Source organism: Phalacrocorax aristotelis, chromosome 1, assembly GCF_949628215.1.
Source record: "Phalacrocorax aristotelis chromosome 1, bGulAri2.1, whole genome shotgun sequence".
NCBI classification, from domain to species: Eukaryota; Metazoa; Chordata; class Aves; order Suliformes; family Phalacrocoracidae; genus Phalacrocorax; species Phalacrocorax aristotelis.
This window is the reverse complement of record NC_134276.1, coordinates 201183395-201207273: the sequence shown is the minus strand read 5'-3', so window position 1 is coordinate 201207273 and position 23879 is coordinate 201183395. Positions and strand designations below refer to the sequence as shown.

Sequence of the window (23879 nt, the reverse complement as noted above, 5' to 3'; positions counted from 1 at the left end):
AAAATATTTTGTCTTTTACCTAAAATTTACAGCATCAGCTTTTGACATTTTAAGTGTCTGTATTTATGATTTCTAGGTCTTACCCAGATTTGAACTGTTGTCTGGCCTACGCCATAATCCAAAAATATACCCTGAGCAATTCTTTTATTGCTACTTGAACAGTTTCTGTAATTTATAATACATCTACTTCTGTAAAACTGAGGTTTAATTACATAGCCTGGTAGAAGATTGGGTCTTTGATTCTGAGACTATTATAACATGAGTATCAGTACCTACTTTTTAATAAGATGTTGCTTTTTCCATCCTGATATATAGGAATAAATAAGATAATGTTTTCTGTGTAGAAAATTTTGGGTTGCAGCACTTTGTAAGTCTCTTTCATATTGCTTAAGGAATTTTAAGTTTTAAAAAGTCAGGCTTAATAATTACAAAGGTTGAAAGATCTTTTCTTTTAAAGGAAGTATCTTGGAGTAATTGTGGAACCTACTATAGAATATGTGCAAACAGCATGCTCCAGCACACTTGTGTGTTTGTTCTTATGCATGTGCACGCTTTTCCCACCTAAACAGTGTTTAAGATTGAATTGACATTATAATCTCCAGCTTCAAGAAACATTTTGGGTAAACTGTGCCTACCATTGATAGTGTTAATATACATGTTGGCTATCATCATCTAAGTGTCATGCTTCCCTCCCAACTGCCCCCGCCTTTTCACATAACTCCGAGAGCAAGGTGAACCAAGATTTTTAACAGGAATTTGCTTAGAGGATACACGAATGTGTGAATGAATTCGTTGAATGAGTTTAAGAAATAAAATTGAGAAGAACCCTTTCTGACATAATGGGAAAATTTTACAACTTCAGAAGGCATTTTTTTCCACTTTTTTTTGTTCATGTGATAATATACTTGAACATACCTAAATCCATGTATAGTAATTCTTAAATATACATCAGTAGAGAAAATAGATGTCTAGGTATGCCATATACAGATTGCTTAATGTTCCCTTTATATTTAAAAGCTCTGATCTGATTGTTAAAACCTTATTAAAAAAAACCCAACACATGAAGACTTTGTCAGAACTGTCTGCTTCTGTAAATGTTCCTGGTATTTTCATCAGTACATTGCTGGCGAACAGTATGTGTTGGCAAATAGATGAGAAGCACTGCGCCTATGCTTGTGCTTGGCTGCAGTCATTATTGTCAAATTATTGACAATGTTTTTGCTTTTCAGTTTGGCTGGCTTTATTTTTCCTTCCATGATGACGTAAAAGGTTGTTTTCCATTCCTCTTCAGCTTTCTTCTTCTCTTAATGTTATCCTGTCATCACCTATTTAAAAAAAAAAAAAAAAGATGGGTGACTTCGTTTAGCTAAAGCCTGCAAAGTCTGAATTTTCAAAATAGAAAGTATTCCTGATAGTGACAACTGTTGTAAAGGTCATATGTGCAATATATTAAGTAGCGCAGTAAGGTTCTGCATCATTCAGAGGGCACTGTTTTCCGAAGGTTCTTCAGTTAGAGAGTTCATAGAACCACAGATGTCCTGAGTTAGAAGGGGCCCACAAGGATCGAGTCCAACTCCTGCCCCTGCACAGGACAACCCCTAATTCACACCGTATCTCTGAGGGCCTTGTCCAGGGGCTTCTTGAACATCACCAGGCTTGGTGCCATGACTGCCTCCCTGGGGAGCCTGTTCCAGTGCTCCAACACCCCCTGGGTGAAGAACCTTTTCCTAATATCCAACCTAAACCTCTCCTGGCACATCCTCCTGCCATTCCCTCGGGTCCTGTCATCGGTCACCAGAGAAACAAGATCAGCGCCTGCCCCTCCTCCTCCCCTTGTGAGGAAACAAATTTGTTTCATTTTCTGACCCAGGGAAACAATTTTTAATACTCTGAAATTCCTTCTATATATTTTAAAATAATATAAATCAGTGCAGAAGGGCAAAGGATCTAAAATGTTACAATTTCTGATGTGTAGATAAGAAAAGTTGCATTTTGAAACTTTAAAATATCTCCTAAGGGATGAGCAGAAAAAGTAATATAGTGTTCTTATTCGCATGTGTGTGTACATATCAAAAGTGCGTGTATATTTATGTTTATATATACACACAGAAGGATATATATGTATATATATTACTTACAAATTTATTACATATATTTGTATATAATACTTGGTATGTATTTGATACCTTCTGTGTTACGCTTACAGCTGTCTGTAGATATACACCAGATGGCATTCACAAATGCTGTTTACGTTCCTTTTTCCACATGTAATTGAAATAATTAAAGAAATCAGAAAGAAAGATTTTCAGATTTTTACGGACTCCTTATTATGAAGTACCTATAGAATTTTGGAAGAGATTTAAAACTAAAATAACATGAAGGTATGTTGAGCTTACTGAATGATTGCTTCAGAAGTACATTTAGCATGCACTTAAAAGCATCTGTGTTCTTTCTAGTACTCCATCATAAGTTAGTAATATTTTGACCAGATAGCTGTCAGTACTGTGGCTGCCTATGGTGATTAGAAATGGAGTATATTTGTTACAGTATACATCAGAGTGACTAATAACAATTTCATTGTTGTATGTGGTTGAAATACTAGAATCTACTTTGGTAGACAAATAAAAAATGCTAGCGACGTATGGTATAGATACTCCAACATTTGGAGGATATTAAGAATGCAAGTAGGGCCATCCTTAGTTCACTCATTCTCACCTTCTCAGTGTATCGACAGAAAAGGTTAATTTAGGACTTACTTTTCAAGGTAAACACCTTTCCAAGTTATATCTTATGGTCAGCATTCAAAATAGACCTAGCAGAATGGGTGGGACTTGATTACTTGGTAGTTAAACAAGCTATTAGAAACTGCTTGTGCTTGCTCCCCCCCCCCCCACCTCCCCCCACCCCAGGAGGATAGACCCAGTTAAATTTGTTCAGTGCAATTTTGTCTTTATTTTCACTTTCTAATATGAATCAATTTTCTAAATGAAAAATGGAAGTTTCTTCCATTTAGAATTTCTCTAACCTTTAAAAAAATTAAGGCATTACCTAATACTTGTTTTTCATGTTTAGTGAGGGCTATAATTAAAATATTTTATTTTAATTATTATTTTTTGAGAAGTCCTGTCAGACCTAGTTGTAGTTGCAGACAGTGAAGTGGTTATACTAGCCTCTAGGGAAATAAGGACAGACTACTTGCACAAAAATTTGAGACTGAACTAAGTTTTGAGCCCTTGTGACATTGTAAAATCTTAACCTTCTGTATCATAAGGTGAAACTAATTGTGTGTCAGAGTCTGAACCTAGGTATTATAACCATTCGACTGTGAAGTAGGTTAGCATAGTTCACTGAAAAGATCTTAGAAGCTCCCTGAGCAGAATGTCAAGGAATTTAGATACTGTAGACCAATGCATGATTTTTTTATGTTTATCATAGCTTCTGTTGTGGACTCATGCATACTTTGTCATATGTGACTACTTACTACAAAGTGTCAACACAGTGGTTAGAAATATAAGGCTTTAACTGTTTGCTGAAGATCTGTTGAGGCAAGACAACCCTGTTGTCAGTTACGACTTCTTTCAGTTTGTCTTTTCCTTGATACCAGTGGTCAAAGTTACAGAAGGAATAAATAAGAAAGTATAAGAAAAATTTGCAGGATGAGTAATGAGATGTTCCTGTGAGGACCCACAACTGTGAAAGGGAATAAGCAGGAGAGTTAAATGCTGGAACACTTTTTTCTGCAGAAGTTAGCAGAGAACTTGTATTGGGCTTATGTGGCAAGACTTTGGTAGCAGGGGAGCTGCAGCCAGTGGCTTCTGTGAGAAGAGGCCCCACGTCAGAGAGAGCCAGTTCCAGCTGGCTCCGAGACGGACCTGTCTCTAGCCAAAACTGAGCCCATCAGTGATGCCTCTGTGAAAAGATATTTAAGAAAGGGTAAAAAAGGCTACACAGCAGCTGTGACAGAGGAGTGAGAATAAGGGAGAGGAGCAACTCTGCAGACACCAAAGTCAGTGAAGAAGGGGAGGGGGAGGAGGTGATCCAGGAGCAGGGGTGCCCCTGCAGCCTCTGAGGAAGACATGGTGAGGTAGGCTGTCCCCCTGCAGCCCAGGGAGGTTAACAGTGGAGCAGATACCACCTGCAGCCCATGGAGGGGCCCCACACTGGAGCAGGTGGAGATGCCCTGATGGAAGCTGCAGCCCATGGAGGGCCTGTGCTGGAGCAGGCTCCTGGCAAGAGCTGTGGCCTGTGGAGAGGAGCCCACGCAGGAGCAGGCTTTCTGGCAGGACATATGGCCCCTGGGGAGTGGCAGAGATGCAATGTTATGAACTGACCACTACCCCCATTCCCCATCCCCCTGTGCTGATTGCGGGGGAGGAGGTAGAAGACTCAAGGAGATTATCTTGGTAATTGAAGTTGTTTAAAGACTTTAAACAACTTCTTTAAACAACTTCAATTGCCAAGAGTCTTAATCACTGTACTTCTATATTGCCTTGATAAATAATTAATGAATTTCATGAGTTTGACATGTTCTTTATTTTAATTGTGTTACTGGCTTTTCCCTCCACCCGTAAGCACAAAAGGAGCAAGAATAGTAGACGACAAAATACTTTTTATGTTCACAAAGCCCTTCTCAGTTTCACAAACTCCAGAAAGTCAATGACAAAGTATCATAGGAGGGAATATGTACAGCATAGTTTAATTAGGAGAGAGGACTGCAGGAGCCAACAAAGATCTTTCCAGTTAGATGAGTCAGCTCAAGTAGAAGAGTGACTCCCAGGTGTGTTCATTTGCAGCTGAAATAATGAACAGAAAAATAAATGAATAAGCAAAAGATCAAATGAAGCAAAGAACAAACTTACCTGTTCTTAAATCCAAGATGGCAGTTTTGGATTGCATTTTCAGGTGTGCATGGAGTAAGTGATGCTTTGAGAAAGAAAACAGTTTCAGATTTACAGATCACAGTTGGGAGTTGTACTACCTGGGGAGAGACTAGTGGTTTAGCTCTGTGTTGGCGTTCAGTGTAAAATACATGAAGATACTTTTGCAGAGGATCTGTTATAGATTAAACAGTTGAGTACCATATTACTGTACATTGAGTACAGTGCTACTTATAGAAATACCAATTTATTTCTTTAAATAAATAGAGCAGTATATAAACATTTGGAAAAAAATTTGAATACAGTTTTCTGTAAAGAAAATGAATATACTATTTCCTAAAGATGCTGTATCCTGGATAGGATACGTGACTAATACAGGAGTGTGTCAGACTTGTATAAAAGGTATTGTCCCAGTGCATGGAATAGTTTCTCTGTCTCTGAAATAAGATTACAGTAGATGTGAATTCTGTGTGAGACTTCCCATTCCCATTCTTTCAGTTTTGATGCTTTGTGGCACTGCTGAGGATGCTTATGTTCTGTTTGAGAGAGAACGCCGACAAGATGAAATGGTTGCCTATTTTAATTGGTGTTTCCTGTGGAAAAATCCAAAAATCAGAGAAGTGTCCTTGCTTCCTCATCAACACTCTTTTGGTTTATACATTGATTTCTAATATCAAATACTGTGAAAGTGCTACTGCTTGGCCAGTAGAGAACTTAGCTATAATTCTTTAAACAGCTACTGCTGTGGTCAGTTACAAGTGATCAGAGCATGTAATAAGACTTTTTGATACCGTAGATCACTGTTGTTGGCTGAAGTACTGGAGCCAACAGAATTATTAGTGTATAATTTTCCCTTGTGAATTTTAGGTTTTATACTTTATGGTAGTTTTATGGAATTTGAAGATTCAATTGCAATTCAATTTCATAAAACTAATCAAAATTTTAAAAAAGCAAGTGAATATTGTCAAGAAAGTCAGTATGGTCCTTTTTTACTATAAAAAGATAAATGTCTTCAGATACATAAAAATGAACTAACATTCATCCCTTTAAGGCCAAGTTAAAATTTGAAAACAAGTCAAGAAAAATTAATATTCCAACATTAGTGAAATTTTTTTTAAGATTGTTTTTGGCATAGTTTCTCAGCTCTCCAATTGATTTTCATAAAGGAAGTATTGAAACAACAGCAGTTGAGACAAAATCCTTTATCTTGGTTTTCTGAAAACAGTTTTACATAGCAACTTTCTTTTACAAATATATATTGGTAATTTTATTTTCTTGAATCTCTCTATATAGAAAACTGTAACAAAATGAGTTGAGTGGAGGGATTGTTGAGCAAATATTCAGGAACATTGCTGTGTATTTAAATAATGTCTTTATTTAAAAAGATTTATCACTTTGGCGTTGAAGTGGAGATATCTTTCTCATTATTTAAAATTATGGTTTATATTATAGAGCTGCAATACAAAACTAAAAATTCCAGTTAGAATTAATACATTCAAACAAATACATGCGAATACCCTGCCATTTTAGCTCTATAGCTTGTGTGTTAGATTTTGATTCATAATACTAACTGTAACCTTGGGTTCAGAACAGTCACGACTTTGTTGAAATAGACTTTTGATTTCTTACACTACTGGAAGGTATTATTCTGAACTTCTAAAGATAAAATTGTTATCCTGTCACTGATTAGGGTCTAAATTTTAACATTTCCAACATTATTTGTGATAAAACTGTAAATGCATGAGAAAAAAATCACCTTAAAAAAAATCTCTAGCGTGGCACATTTTGGCATTTAAGATGACACAGTTTTAAAGCTACTTGGTCTTCTGGAATAAAGATGTAACTTCAGGGGCACTGAGTTAGCAAGTAGAGAGTAATTCATGCAGTAATAGCTGTAGGGTATACTGTTAGAGACAGGGACTCGAAGTAGGACTATACAATGTGATGATTTACTACTTAACTGTAGAAGCAGACCTAGGAAATGTGAAAACAAAACGCCTTAAGACATAGAAAAATACATGGTTTGAGATAAGTAATGGAAGGAAAAGAAACTTTTTTTTCTCTCCCACAAACTTATACTTGTATATGGTCTCTTCTTCAGGATAACTACACGTTTGCACAGCCAGGAATTCAAAAGAAAGTGAAAATGTTGGAAGAACTTGTTAGTCGGATCGATGGTAAGTCTTAAAAGCTAACCTAATTTCTAACCGGTGTTTCACTGAAAGTATCTGGTTAAGATGTTTGCAAGAAGTCAAGCCAACATCACTGCTGTTACCCGCAATGGCGGGATAGCATCACCTTCCTCAGATGAGGTGTCGTACGCAATCAGTTTGCAGCACAGTGGCCTTTACAAGATCGCTGTCGTGTATCATTTAAAAGAAAGCCACAAGAGCTTGAGCCATTTTCATTACTTTTTATTAAGGCAATATAATCAAAATTCAATGGCAATTTCTTTGCAGCAGAGTAATGACCACATACAAAATGCAGCCGGTATTCATTTCGCATTAAGCTCAATGATTGTTGTAATTCGGGCAAGTCACAGTGGTTGTTTATGGTTGTCCTTTGGCACTATGTTTTGTGCCTTTGTGCATCATTTTGCTATCTGGAATGCCTGAATAATTTCTCTGTGGAATCCAATTAATTATGAACTCTGGAAATAACATCTTTAATATTATAGATAAATTACAGTGTGTGCAGGGGTAATTTTAGATTATGCTTTCATGTTTTAGCAGGGCACTTTGAAATATTTTCTACCTTCGTCCTTAAAATAATTCCCTTCATGAAATGCTGACTGTCATATTCCTAGAACAGAGTTTAATTAAATGAAATGCAAGAGATAATGCTTGCCCGTTCTAAACATACTCTCTTGATAGTTTGTTAAGTTAATGAACAGAGTATTAACAAAATGTTGCCAAGCAGAACCAGGCATACATTTGCGACACTAGCCCGTCAATGATGAGATAGGAAAAATATTTCTTGTGTAGCTTAATATTTGATAATCTTCTTGGAAAGATTAATTCCATCTTTTCATTATACATATTGTTAAGTTTTTGTGTGCCAGTGCTTACTACAGCAGATTCTGGGTTGGCTTGCGCATATTTCCATCCTGAGTATTTGGTAAAGCTCTTGGTGCCTTTTTAGGATGTCAGAGTATTTCTAATGATCAAAAACTAAGGGCAGGAGAACAATGTTTATGTAATATTACACTGTAAATGTATGTAAAAGTTTTTGTTGTAGGTGCTTTTTTTGTTGTTGTTTAAAACATAAATGAATATGAAAAACAGAAGGGGATGCTTTTGTATGTAGTGTAGCAAAATACGTTAAAATATTTTTAAAGCAGTGTCTTTTTTGTTATTTCAGAAATAATCTAAATGCCTGCAGTGTGACTTTTTATATGTCATTTTATGCTTATATCAATATTGGGGTTTACATTTCTGTTATAGAACCAAATGTTTGTATATTACATGAAGTGCATAATTATAATGCCTATAAAGAGAATTCCTGAACTTGGTGAATGAACGCTTGCATAAACAAATTCTTCAATCAAGTTTTTAAAACAAAAAAATATCATTCTGATAATAAACCTTATTGTTTTGTGTAATAAAAATAGAAAATATAATACAATATATTACTGTTTAGTTTCTAAGAAAGAAAAAAAAGTTTGAAGGTTTATTTATACCCTCAAAGTGGTAGGGATATAGTTAAATAACTTCTCAATGGTTAGGTTTGGGAACCATTATTTTTAAGGCTTTACATTTCAATTAAAAAAAAAAAAAAAGACAATTGTAGCAAATAATTGTATTTTGTTAAACTGTCCTTTACCATTCTTTGTAACTGAAATTAAAGTGCAGGTTCCTGATTTTTATCTGATCTAATACAATTTTGTGAGGTCTTTGTAGGACTGTATTTAATAGGACATTGCTGAAGTAGTTCCATATTAAAATCTGTAACCATTTATCTTTCTAAATGTGGATCCAATTTTTTTTTTCAACCTCTGCTCTCACATCTCTTGATCTAATGGGACAGGGCCAACTTAGATCAGGCTGTGTAGAGTCTTGCCCTGTGGAATTTTGAGTAACTCCAGGGATGGAGGATTGTTCAAGGGTTTTACTACAGTCATTATGATTTTTTAAAATATAAATAATTAGAATTCTTGTTTATGGAACTGATGTCTGCTGCCTTTTATCTCTGTGTACCTCTGAGAAGAATCTGGCTCCATCTCTTCTACGCCCTCCCATGAAGTAGTTGCAGCTGTTCATACACTTTTCTTTTTAAGGCTGAACAAACCAACTTCTGTCAGCCTCCTTTCATGTGTAAAGTGCTCCAGCTTCCTAACTACCTTGGTTGCCCTCCACTGGACTTGGTCTTGTATGCCAGTGTCCCAGAATTGGACATAGTGCTTCAGACATGGTCTCACAAGTGGTGAATACAGAGGAACAATCACTTGTTCTGACCTCTTGGCTTCGCTTTTGCTTAGAAAGCCCAGTATACAGTTGGCCTTCCTTTCTACAAGGACATGGTGTTGACTTGGGTACAGCCTGTTGTCCACCAGGACACCAAGCCCTTCTTGGCGGAGCTGCTTTCCAGCCAGTTGGCGGCCAGTCAGTACTGTTGCATGGGACTCTTCCATCCCAGATACACAGTGTTTGTCTCTCTTGAACTTCAGGAGGCTCCTATCAGCCATTTCTTCAGCCTGCCAAGGTCCCTCCGAATAGGTAGCCCTGACTTTGAACATGTCAACCACTCCTCCCAATCTGGTATCATCCACAAACACAGGGAGTCCGCTCTGTGCCATCACTAGTTGTTAATAAAGGTGTTGCACAGTATTGGCTCCAGTATTGACCCCTGAGGGATGCTGTTAGTAATTAGCTGTCAACTGGACTTTGTACTGCTGCTCACAGCCCTTATAGTACAGTGGTCCAGTTAAAGTTTTGTACAGTAAAAGATATGCATCTTTCAATATTCTTAGGGCTGTCTCTTTTTGTCTAGAAGGCTGCGCACTCAGTTACTTTCTTTTGCCAGAAAAATACACCAAAGTACATGTAAGATTGAAATAAAGTTTTAGTGGTTAGATAGGCAATGGGTGGGTGCATACTGCTGTCATTCCATAAACTTTTGGATGCCTCAGGTAAGGGATCCTGACCTGCTTGGCTTTTTGATGGAGTCACGACATAGTTTGATTAAATTATGTGTTGTTGTGCTTTACTATTCTCCGTTTCTTTTTGCTTTTGTCTTTTTATCTTTATCTTTATACTGTAGCTAAAGGGAACTGAGTTGAGGTTGATCTGAATTCAGTAACTTTGTTTTTAAACAAAATCTCACTATCTGTATTTACTGTAAATATCCTAAGTGCTAATTAAGGTTATGTCATGGTTTTAGCTGGGATAGAGTTAATTTTTTTCACTGCAGCTGGCATAGTGCTGTGTTTTGGACTTGATATGAGAGTAATATTGATAACACACAGATGTTTTAGTTGTTGCTGGGTAGTGCTTACGGTAGTCAAGGACTTTTCCAGCCTCCCATGATCTGCCGAGTGCACAAGAAGCCAGGAGGGGAGGGAACACAGACAAGACAGCTGATGCAAACTGACCAAAGGGATATTCCACATCTTATGACGTCATGCCCGGTATATTAACTGGGGGCAATTGGCTGGGGGAAGCAGCGATCACGGCTCGGGAACCGGCAGTGTCAGTCGGCAGGTGCTGAGCAGTTGCATCACTTGTTGTTTGAGGTTTTTTCCCCTCCTCCAGAGGTTTCACCTCTCTCTTTCTCTCTCATTGTTTTCCTTTTAATTTTATTGTTATTATTAATTTGTTATTATTATTTTAATTATTAAACTGGATATCTCTACCCACGAGTTTTCTTACTTTGGCCCTTCGATTCTCTCCCCCATGCCACAGGGGTGGGGGGAGTTAGTGAGCGGCTGCATGGTGTTTAGTTGCTGACTGGGGCTGAACCACAACAGGTTATTGTAGAGGAAAATAATACCTCTGTTGCTACTGTGTCATGTTATTTCATTGTTGCTGGGTAATGGCATGGTGAAGAGAATCTTAACGTAGTAAGTAGCTGCGTGAGTGGATGAAGCTTGTACAGCTTGTTTGCTAATCATAATGGGTTACCAGTTTATGAAAAGTGATGCTCACCCTTTAGAGAGTGTTAATGCATTATCTTAGTGATTGAAGCAACCTTCATTAACCCAGCCTTATGGATCACAATTCCTCTCAAAGTAACTGCCCTTGTGTGGACACTGCAGTACATTGCAGTGGACTTCAAACAGCCAAGCTACTCTTAATTTAATCATAATCTCAGTCTGCTTAAACTCCAGAAAATAATTTTGATGAATCATATGTTTAATGGAATTTTCAGGTTTGTTAATAGAAAGTTGTTATAGACCAGATCAAATTGGAAGATAAAACATTATTCAGTCTCACTTGTCTCCTTGTCTTCATAATTCAGATTGTTCTAGGGATTATACACAAATATGGAGAAGGAGGATCTATAGATAGCTCAGTAATATACGGCATCTGTTATAACTAATTATCTTTTCTGTTTCCTGTAATGTCAATACAGTTTTTATGCTCTAAATCATGAACCATCTCTCATGGTTGGTAAAAGGTTACACTCGTGGCATGTGGTCTCCCACTTTTTCTTCATTTATGTTTGAAAGCAAAGAAGTGTGATGTAGGAATGCCAAAATTAATTCAGGATTCGTGTTTCCAGAATTTACAGGTGTTTAGCATTTGGCTGGTTTCATGCTTGGCAGAGTCTGATTCTTCAGCTTACTGTAAGACAGCTGGTAATTACATTAGAGTTTGAGGTAGCCATTTAGAGAAGGATGGGAATTTGTAGGTAAAAGTAATCTTGGGTTTTCGTAAAAATTGTTAAAATATGTTAAAATTGCATGGCATTCGCTCTAAATTAGCAAGAAGGCAGTTCTAGAAAAAAATAAAATAGCCTATTATGTTAAATTTATTTTTTGTGTTGGTTTCTCATTAGCATTACAATAAACTCTAAAGGCAGCATTGATGACTCAACTTAGTATAAATATTCTGCATCTTCTGTGAGGGTAAGCTTGGTTAGATTTTGTTCTACATCTTCTGTAGAACAACTCCTGGGTTTGCATCTGTGTTCTGCACATCCTGATCTGTGCTTATGTTTTCTTGTAGTTAAATAAGTTCTGTGCTATTAGTGTTCCAGATTTTCACCAATAATCACCAATCTTTTGTAGAATTTGCCCTTTAATCTTAGTAATAAGAAATGGAAAAATGCAAATGCAGAAAATTATTTAAAAAAAAAAGGAAAAAGCTTTTGCTGTTGCTGTATATATATTTTTTCCCCTTCTTTTGAAAATGGAAGTAATGGAAAAATACCTAAGAACATAAAGAGTGCTGCATTTTGTCTTTCCCATAAGGAAGTTAATTTAGAATTCAGCTACATTTTTCAAAGGTTACGTAATATTTCAGTATTTCTGCTGTATCCATTGTGACTGCATCTTCTGGTCATCGGTTTTGAAGGGGTAACTGCAGGTATTCTTGCACAGGATAATATAAATGGGACAATTTCTGGTTTATTTCCATTTTATTATTGTAAAAAAAAATTACATTTTTTTCAAGAGAAGGGAATGTATCTGTAGTGCAAAATTAAACTTATTATATTTGGATTATTTTAAAGAAAGATTATTTCAATGACACTGCATAGTATTGTTTGGCAAAATATTTTTACTTATGCCTAGGTGCAGTAAAAATGTTCTTTTACCTTTTAAAACCCTGTTATATTAAGGATTTTAGAAGTCCTATTTTTTTTTATTGCTGCCATATTGTAAATGTGTTTAATTCACTTAAAATGAACTACATATTAGATAATGCATTATGTTTTAGTGTTCTGAACAAAGTAATCTTGGCTCCACTAATCATAGTTTATTTACTTATATCTGTCTTGGGTTACAAATGCCTTGGTTGGTTGTTTGCAGTTCTGTAGATAATGCCACAAGTAAGGACTTGTAATAAAGTACTTTCATGTCATGGACTTAAATTTATAATTTGCATATATTTTTGCTATTTATGCACACAGAAATTTAAAATATGAATCTTATATATTGGTGTGTTGTGCATGTACATGTGCATATCATGTTCTTCATAAATGTAGTAAATTAAAAATGTTTCATTTTTAAATGTATTTTTGTTTATCCATGGTGAAAGAGGTTAATTGCACCATTCTATGTAGTTCTCATGCTTTGAAATATTTGCTGTAGATGTATCTAAAAGATTGGTTGATATAATTCTTAATATTTATGTATCATGTTATGGTTTCTTAATTTGAGAGGTTTATAAAACATTATTCATTAGAATAAGATTATTGCTGGTGGAATTATTCCTTCTAATGTCTGAGTTGATTTAAGAGCTATGTGTTCTTTCTGGGCTGCTAAGGTTCTAAACGTCCAGACTTCACCCCTGTGAACATTGAGTTGGTGTTTGGCATTCAGCAGGTTCTCATCCCCAAAAATAAAGGTGCCTATTCCTGTAGAAATGTCCAGTGCTTCAAACACAAACATTTCACAGTTCTGCTCAGAACTTAGTTTCATATGTTGAATTAAGCCCAAAAAGTACTGAGAGGGACGTCTTGAGTAGTTTTGATATTTCCGTAGTTTCTAAAGGACATTCAGTTTCTGTGCTGATAGGACTTTTTAAACTGCAGAGGAAAATTATTTTGCTCTTTTGTTTAGGAAATACTGAATCTCAAAAAGGCAAAATATCAACCAAGACTGATACGTCTTCTTATTAAACAACTTACTAGCGATCTGTTTAGTTAATCTATGTCTATCATGGTGTGTTAATTTGTTTGGCTTTTACTTTGAATCTTGGGTGTTCATACAATGAACTGATGATTAAACTGTGGTAATAGGTGACATTTGATCAATCTTCATTATATATTTAATCATGCTAATGATTTTTTTGAAGTATGGTTAAAGAATACCTAATTGTATGTGGAAAATTATATTAATGTTTAATTATATTGTAAAGCATTTTACTGACACTTATAATTTTGCACTAGGATTGTGTTGAAGTATCTGAAAAAAAGAGGTCTAATTGTAATAATTGAAAAGACTGGTGTCCTTTAACCATGTGGAAGCATTTTGAATTGGAAATGGAAACAGGATTTATTTAGATTTTGTTGCTGCTTTGGAAAACTAGTGAATAAAATAAGGACCTTCTCTGTCCGTCCATCTTTATATGTCAGCTTGGTGCTGAAGTGATTAAAAATCTCGTAAGCATTTCATAATTGTTTTAATTAATTTGTGGCACAAAGCTGTTTCTCATTTTAACAAAACCTTATTATTTGGCTCACTAGTAGTTATTTTTTATCTGATTTTATGGTTGTAATTACTGTATTATACTTTAGGCCACTCTTAAGTGCTGCTCACTGGGTATTATAATTATTTAATACCTCTTTGAAATCATATTTTTATGTTTTATTGTGGAGTTTATATTTGTATGCTCTTCCAGAGTTCAGAGGTCTTAGCAAGAGTTGAAATTGACTGTAAAATCATTTGGAAATTCCTGACCTCTTTAAGCACTTTAAATAACAAAAATTTACTATTTCCATGGCAAATTAAAAAAAAAAAAGAAGAAAGAAGTTTAACATGATGGGGAATTTGAAGTGTGTTAGGCATAAACCCTGTTATGAATGCACACAGTTTGATTACGAAGATCAGGCTATGAAAGTCCAATGAATTGTACCTTGGAAGTAGAAGTGTTTCAACAAATATATTTTTCACTATTGTTTGCTGCATTTTAACTGTTAAGTTCAAGTTCTACCTGGAAGCACAGGATTTATTTTCAACCTTTAACTAGGACAGTAGATCTTCCTTGATCTCTACTAATTGCTTTTCCTAATAATTTCCTCCGTTTTGCATGGAATACCACAGAATCATTACTTGCATTTCATTCCCTGAGGCAACCAGGTCTTTCCTCCCTCCCTCCTGCTTCCTTCTGTATTTTCCTCTTCTGATTTGGGATCAGCATCTTGGGCTTTTTATTATTGGACTGTCAACTGTACATTTTGTATCATAGCTACTAGCTGTACATTTAGTGAGCTAGATTCAAATAGACCGTTATCTCTAAATTGTAGGCAATGAGAAGAATATAATTTGGTAATATTTCTAGTTTTCTGCCAGTTGTCTTTTCATTTTGTATAGGACTTCAATTTTTTTTTAAAATGCTTTTATTACAATTCTTACAATGGATGATTTTAGCCAGGTATAAAAAGCAAACTAATTCTGGAAAAAAATATAATCAGCATGTAAATTTTTAACTCAGATCCCTACTATTAATTGAAGCAGAATTGTGTATCATAATGAGATCTTGTCTTCAAGTGCACCTGTCTTTTTCAATCATCAGGAACTTCTTTTGTTATTAATGTATATTAATAAAAATCAATACACATAACTCATTGCTAAGCTTGATAGAATTAGTTTTGTTCAGACTTTCATTAATTCAGGTTGGGAAGTTGTAAGCCTTAATCTGCATCTGGCAGCATCTGGTGTTGAGATTTTACTCCAAAGTCTTGCCTTTGTCTCCCATAAACATACTAGCTTTAAATGATGTAGAAATGATTCAGGAAGAGAAGGAATGAAATACAAAATTTGCTTTAGGTAGATAGAGTACTTAAACAGTCATTTACTGATGACAAAGTTCCTTCTTTTGGACAGCAAGTTCAGTATGTGGGAGCTATAAATTTAAGGAAATAGCAATGTTTAAAGAAGCTAGGTATAGTAGAAAGGATTTCAACATTTTGTTATTGTATTGACTGAATGGATAGTACAGACGAGCTGGTGGGGGATATGTTGGTTGTGGAGCCTGTACATGAATGAGCAAAGTTGCATGAACTGCTCCATGTTAATCAACTGAGTCTAGAGTGGAAAAAAATGTACTGCAAAATGGTGGAAGACAAGCATGGATGACCATATCCATACGGGAGCTGATGCAGTCAAAGGGGTGCTTGCAGGCAACACTTACAAAAACCAGTTTTATCATATGTTTGAGGTAAATCACGGGTGAACCTTAAGCAGTCACTGCTTTTCAGGAGATTCTGGTCTCGTGTGTGCAAGCTTGCAGGGATGACCCTTGTGGATTACACCGTTTCTAGTAAACAGTGTTCCTCTAGACTATGTAGTTTTTGTGTTACAATACTGTCTTTTTTTAATAGCTACCCACACTTTTAGAAAGTTCGGCTACGTAGAAATAAATGCCTACTATAGGACTGCACTAAGTAAAATAAAATATAGTTAGTTCGTTGCTTTGCACAGTTAAGAAAACAATACTAAAATTTTGTAGATGGAAACTAGTACTTCGAAGCTGTCAGTCAAGTATCAAGTCACAACATTATGAAGAAACTGGAAAAGCAAGATTACTTAGCACTGTTTACTTAGATTGTACATAACATCTCGTACTTGGGCTGGGCCATGAAAACTTTTCTGTAGTCAAGAAGTTGCAATATTGCACAAGGAGGGAAACATTATTGTTGCCTACTCAAAATATCACACGAATTAATGGCAGTGCAGTTGGCTGGTTTTAATCTAATGATCAGACAAATTCCAGGCTTGCAATCACATCGCTTGTGAATGAATTTGAGATTAAACCATGTGATTTTTTTTTTTAAACTCATCCTTTTAATAATTAGTGGCAAAATTTAACGGATCATGTGATATCTCTGGTAAAAGGTAAATGCTTGGTAGTGTATGGGAGAAACGATGAGGTAATGAAATGCCTAACATTGTAATATTTTGACTCTTGGACACAGGACATTTAAAAAATTTAAATATGGCTTTTTTATAACCTATGTTATGAAGCTTCATTATCACCATCAACTGTCAAATTGAGTGAGTTAAGCCATAAATAATTTCTTACTACATTTGACGTAACATGAGATGAAAGGTGTCTGGATTTTAAATTGAACTGTTTTAAATTTTTTTCAAAACTGCATCCTAAGAAAATCCAAATTCTATCATATTCCTATCAAATCCTGCAGCTGAAAACTTGCTGGATTTTTTTTTCTTACAGATGGAGAGAAGACAGGAGGAGAAATTTGGATCACGCTGGTCTATTAATCAATTTTTTAAAAGGTGTCTCGAAGTTGTTTTTAATAGCAGGAGTTTTAAAGTCATATTTAATAGCAAGAGTTAATTGAGGACAAAAAACATGAATGAAATAGTGACTGAAGACATTGAGTAATTCTTACTTATGCGTAGTAGTTCTGTCTCTGCGAGGTTCCCCCATAACTTTATTACCTGCCAAAGAAATGTCTGTGTTTGTTTTAAACAACTTCTTGTCATTGTTAGGTTCATATTTTCATACAGGGAACCTTCCAAAACAGTCATTAGAGAGTTAAAGGAAAGACAGGCTCCTATGTTAGTTCTGCGAGAGACTTTATGTATTTCAAAATGAAAGCATTTTAAGTTTTGAAACCATGGTTCTTCTAGGTGTCATGCTTTCTTACTAGATGCCTTATTGGTTTATAGATTATGTTGTTTGTTTATGTCTTTGCAATGCCAGTTGCTTTGAAAAATAAGGTGACTAATTAGAAAATTAAGAGAATTAGATGGTGAAGATTCTCATCTGTAGTAGACATGGAAATTGTTTTCTGAAATGTGTCAGTGCTTCATGCTGTTTGCTTTCTTCAGCTTGTCTTCTACTGTGTTAGTGTATAATGCTTGCTTTTGTTGGTATGGTCCAGAAGTAAGATAGTCCTGGTAGAGTGGCATCGGAAAACAGGAGCACTAGCATATTTCCATAACACGTGAAAACATGCGAAGGAGCAATACACAAACATCACTCCGTGTGTAAATGGCAGTGCCAATAAGCCTCTGTGGCAAATGTTGGCTCATTATTTTACTGTTCATTTCGAATTGGTACCAGAGGAGTTACTCTTGTAGCTAGTGTACACTCTTCAAGAATTGTGTGGCTCTTCATGAGAAATACAAACTTTTCTTCCTTTCATTGAACTAAAAGGCCTATTTATCAGAGATTCTTAGCTTAACTGCATTTCAGATAATTTTTAGCAATTAGTGCTTTTCATATTTACATTAAAATACATATAAAGTATTGATAAAATGGAATTAAAAATGAAGTGCCCAGGGTATGAAATATGATTAAAAAAAAAAAGAACTTCAAGTAGTTTTCAAAAGTGTCAAAACTAGGTCTAAAGTCAAATGTCAGAAAAGTTTGCTAGGGTTGATAGGAATGTTTAAATAAAGGTTAACACCGAAAGGCTAATATTCTAAAGTAATAAATTGTACAGATGGGCATGGTGGCACCATGCTGTGCCACTGTAATTTGTCAATTCATGCATAATTATACTATTAATTTGTGGTTTCTTTTTGCTTATATGTAAACTTTCCTAGGCACTCATTCTGACAGTATCCCCCAGTCAGGAGAGCATTTAAGTCATCCTTTAGTACAGGGTATTTCTGTCTTTACCTGTGGCTTTTAGCTCATGAGTCTGTAGTAACTTACAACATAAATTCTGAAATCAATAAAACAGCATGAGAAACTGACATTAAACATTAATAATAAATATTTTATATATGTAGGTCCTTCTGCCATAAGAAGCATGTGTTTTAAAGTGGCTAAATGCAATCATGCAAACTAATATGTCCAATAAGTGCATTTGTTAAACTATAAATAGTTATAAATGCTTATTGTGTACAAAATACGTATTTTTGGTGGTGTTCTAATTTGGAATGCGTCTCTATAATGTGTTTTATTCTTTAATCAGAAGATTTGCTTCACCAAAATTTTATCTATAGATTTATTGAAAGTATTGGGAAACTTTTAAAAAGTAATTCTTCTTTCTTTTGAATTTTCATAGAAGAACCACCTTTTTTTAAAACTGTAAAATAATTTTACTATCAGAAACTGCAATAGAAGTATTTTTATAAAATACTTTAAGTCTGAAAGCTGACAGTAATTATATATCTTGCTTGTTCATTGCACACATGTACTTATTTTCATTGAAATGGAAATTTTAAATTTAGATTATGACTGTCCAAATTACCTTTATCAGCAAAATAGCCTCTACTCACGATTACTTTCAAAGTAGGAAGAATTAGCTTTTTTAGTCAATGCATCTTCTATTCCAGTCTTGGATCAATTGTATATAATGCACAGAGTTTAGTAGTCTATTTTTCAACTTGTTTAGACTAGAAAGAAACTGTCAAGAAATTCATTATGCCTATTAACAACTGTAGTTGAAATATCACAACTGGCACAATTTATTGTTCTTCATTACTTACTTTCAATGGCTGCAAGCAACCAAATGAAATTTGTTTCTGCTGTGTGAAGAACAAAAACATTTGTGAGTTAGTAACTTCAGTTAGAAATAAAACTGACTCTTTTTTTGCATCCTGCTTGATGTAGTTAGTGGATTATCTAATTACAGAATTCTGCAATATTGGTATCTAAATGTAACATTTAAAAAATAAATTTAACATTGTATCTGACTTCAGTATATTTAACTTGCAGCTAAATTTGCCTCGAGGAAAGGCAGACACACAACAGTAGTTCTGTACGTGTCCTGAATAACTAACCTAGTAGCGGTGCACGGGGTGAGGAACTGGCACCGTTTGCAAGTTTGATGATGATACCAAACTGGGAGGTGCTGTTGACTCTTTTGAGGGGTGAGAGGCCTTGCAGAGGTGCCTGGATAAATTGGAGCATTGGGCAACCATCAGTGATTATTTAACACTTGAAAATTTAACAAGTTGAAATGCCAGATTTTGCACCTGGGATGGAGTAATGCCAGGCCCACGTATGGCTTGGGAGAGGAGTGTCTGGAGAGCAGCCCTGCAGAAAGGGATCTGGGGGTGCTGGCTGACAGCAGGCTTGGTTTGGGTCAGCAGTGTGCCCCGGCAGCCAAGGGCAAAACCCACATCCTGGGGTGCATCAAGGGCAGCATAAAAAGGTGATTATCCCGCTGTATTCAGCGTTGGTGCAGCCTCACCTGGCATACTGTGTGCGGTTCTGCAATTTAAGAAGGATGCGAAGGTCCTCAAATGTTTCCAGAGGAGGGCAACAAAGCTGGTGAGGAGCGGCTGAGGACTCTGGGTGTGCCTTGTTTCGAGAGAAGGAGTCTGAGGGACGACCTCATTGCGCTCTGCAGCTTCCTGAGGAGGAGAATTGGAGAGGGACATCCTGATCTCTTCTGCCCGATATGAAGTTCTAGAATCTGTGGGAATGGTTCAGAGCTGTACCAGGGGAGGTTCAGACTGGACATTAGGAAGCATTTCTTTACTGAGAGAGTGGTCAAACACTAGAACAGGTTTCCTGGGGAGGTGGTCGATGCCCCAAGCCTGTCAGTGGTTTAAGAGGCTTTTGGACAACGCCCTTAATACCATGTTTTAACTTGTGGTCAGCCCTGAACCTGGTCAGGCAGTTGGACTAGATGATTATCATAGGTCCCTGCCAGATGAACTGAACCATTCCATTCCATTCCATCTGTTTAGAAGTTAGAGATATGCAAGGCCTCTGTGGGGAACATGAAAATACAGAGGCTTCAGAAGCTTATGCTCTCTTCAAAATGTGGACTTCTAAATATAAACTACTTTGTTTAATTTTTAAGTCTGTTTCTCTAAGGTTGCAGAACAGATGTGGTTACCTTATGTCTTCTCCTTCCAATAACTTTTCAAGCTGAGGGGTTGCTTCATCAGCATTTTACAGAGGGAGAAAAGTCTCCACTGTGCAGAATTCCATGACTTTTATAAAGCTCATTTGCTGATTATTTTAAAAACAAAAACCAGGGCAAAAAAAAGTGACCCAAGTTAGCAGTGCTGCTGAAGGAGAGCTGCAGAGTAAGCCCAACAGGTAGCTGTTATGTTTGGAGTGCCAGCTAGATACTCAGTGCACTTGCATAGGTTGCTCACTTTATGCAGAGCTCAGAACTAGACTTGATATTGACTGTTGTCTCTCTCCCAGCTGGGGCAGCTGATGAGTTTTGTAGAAAGCCTGAGAAAGAAGGGTGTGAAGGTGATGGGAGGATATTTAGTTTGTAGAGGAAGGAAGATTAGTCACAGGGTCTTAAGACTGGAAAACTGAGGCTGTTACGGATAGTGGAAAATCCATCACAAAGGTCTCTTGCAGTTTTAGAAATATTGACAATATGTAGGCACAATAGACAATGGTAATGTCGTAGTACCTTTCCTGTACACAAAATAAGAAAGGAAAGGGATTATCCAGGACTTGATGCGACCACTTAAAAAAGCACAAGATCATTGCCTTTCCACCCTCATTCTCTACCTTTTCACATCCGATAGTAGCAGCTCGGTCTATTGTATAGCAAAAGTATCTAATTACCTGGTTAGTGTTATACATAGAAATAAATAATTTAAAGGTTCACGCATCTTTATATATATCTACAACACTAGAAAGTTCCCAGGAGAGGTAACAGATAGTTTTAAGATATGCATACAGTTTTATATATTTGTCTATATTTATATTACAGAAGGATATGAGTTCAGGAACATAGAGACCAGGTCTGCTGAAAAGTGCTTTAGCCACAGATAGATAGAGGCAGAGAAGTGCTATGGAGAAATACCAGTGCTTTATACATTCCAATGGGTATTTGTTTTCAGACACCACTGGAGACGGGATGTCGTGATAGGTGAACCTTTGGTGTAATGTGTTGTGACTGGTCTTATTTTTAAAGAGCTGACTGTTGATTGTCTTTAAAATCTAAGAAATTTCTAATTGCTTCAATATTGAAAAAACTGTATCATATTGACTGACGCTTTCATGTAGCCACAAAATATGCCTTGAGAAAAAAAATTATTTGAATAACTTCAGTCTACATTATAATTCAGTATATTTTAACTTCTGCTACCTTAATCTTTAGGTAATGTTTCCTGTAACAGTGCTACCATACTATTGTGATTAATGTGAAATTTGTAAGATCAGCATGTACTCATTGTTTTAGCTGATAATACACCTCTGTGAATCTGGATGAAGGATGATCTGGTTAACAAAATCTCCCAATAATGTATCTGTAAAAAGAAAGACAGTAGGAATACCTTATTTGGGCTTTAACAAAGACTCCTTGTCATAAATTTATGCAAAATAAGACCTTAGCATTTCTGCAGCATTTGTCATTTACACCATGCCAATGTCATGCTTGAGCCTGCTGGCTAAAACCTGTTAACAGAATGTCTGTGATCCTTTCTGGAGGAAATTCTGCTAAGTTTATAAAAGCCATGGAGTAGATTAGTTCTTTTAGCTCTAGCAATAACCCGTGCAAGTGATTATCACAGCTTTCAAATAGTAAAAGTGCTACAATAAACACAGTGTGTACGAGTACTGCTTTAGAAACTGTTGATTTATACTGGTTTTTATTTGTATTTATTTGTCATACTAAGAAATTATTTAAGTTGCAAATTACTTAAATTTGCTTACTGTATTTCCTACACATTAATCTCACTTTTTTTTTTGTCTCAAGTAAATGCAACGTTTACATGTACTTTCCTTATATTTCTTTGCCTTGTTAATTTAATATTGTGTTCTTTTTATTACCAACACTTTATTTTTGGAAGCCCTTATGTTATTTGCAAACCTTGTTTCCTTTATTCTTGCCCCAAATAATTTGTAGCCTAAGAAATTAGTGAGGATATACGTAGCTAACCATTTTACCTTATAACTTCGTATATTTTTTGTGGTAGATTGTAAAGCTCTGGCCCTAATCTTTTCTTAAGATAGCACAACTGAGAGCAGTTGTTTAAGCCATCCAGAGGCAGAAAAATAAATCCAATGTAATGTTTAACTAATATATATTTAGAAGATTTTCATTCAGTTGTAAGAGTTTGCATGCACCACCACGTTTTATTCGCTTGGGATGGGAGGAATATTTTATTTTTTCAAACAGTGTGTTTGATACTTAAGGACTTCAGAAAAGTTTCAGTAAAATGTCTGTTTATTCTGTCTTCAGAACAAGTTCATAGGCACTTGGATCAGCATGAGGTGAAATACTTGCAATTTGCTTTCCGTTGGATGAATAACTTGCTGATGAGAGAAGTCCCTTTACGGTGCACCATCAGATTATGGGACACATACCAAGTAAGTACTTTTTCAAAGCTCCATAACTCTGATAGCGTGTTTTGGACATGCCAATATATTTGTGTGTGGTTTTTTTGTGAACCTTTCACAAAACTTTTGTTTTAGTGTCATCTGAGAATCATCATAATAAGAGAAAAAGCCTTCAGTGATCATGCCCTTCAAAACCAAGTACTTAATGTCATGCTAATTTATAGTGGTAAAATGAACAGTCACTCAAAGCATGGGTTAGTGTCAATACTCCCTTCTGTCTCTTCAGAGAAGCAAAGCATTGAATTGTGCTTAATCAATGCCCTCCATCGATTCTGAATTCCAGGCTTCTTGCTTCCTGCCTGCCGAACTACTCAATCCAATGCTAGCTTCCAGTCTCCAGTTCTCAGCATTCATCTTTCTGTCATATATTCTGTTTTATTGTTTGTCCAGACAAAACTTATGTTACTGACCTCTGGTTGAGGTAATAATTTTTCCTTAATAATTTCTTGCCTGACAGTCAAGTAAAGGAATTGATGTCAGAGAAAAACTGTTTGCTCATTCTTAGTTCTGTTACTTGACATTCCGGTAGCTTCTGGATGCAATTTTAAACTATGTATTTAAACAATATGCTCTTACTTACTGTCTCTTTGTTGTTGAAGTTGGGGGGGGGATTTTAAATTCCATAAGAATTTTCAACTGAATTAGTTTAGTAAATGTGGGAATAACTCATAATTTATAATATCTTGTAAAGAGATGTAACATCTTTAAATATCTGGGTATTTGCAACTGCTCATTATGTAGCAGTGTTTGGTTAGTTTCAGAGACTTCAATACTAGCATTTCTAACTCCTGAAGCACTGCAACTGATATTTGAATAGTCTCATCAGTGTGCTAAAATGATGTAAAAGCTCTTCCTTGATCCAGAAAACCACCCATAT

General features: G+C 35.8%; 1 protein-coding gene across 4 annotated transcripts in view; it reads left to right on the top strand.

The window, feature by feature from the left end:
* Window positions 1-23879, top strand: part of TBC1D22A (TBC1 domain family member 22A) — a 187664-nt gene that overhangs the window by 86874 nt on the left and 76911 nt on the right. For all 4 annotated transcript variants that reach the window (XM_075081294.1, XM_075081292.1, XM_075081293.1 and 1 more), the window contains exons 10-11: window positions 6979-7054; window positions 22845-22972. In XM_075081294.1, the coding sequence (XP_074937395.1) occupies window positions 6979-7054; window positions 22845-22972 (204 nt within the window). The remainder of the gene's footprint in view (window positions 1-6978; window positions 7055-22844; window positions 22973-23879) is intronic.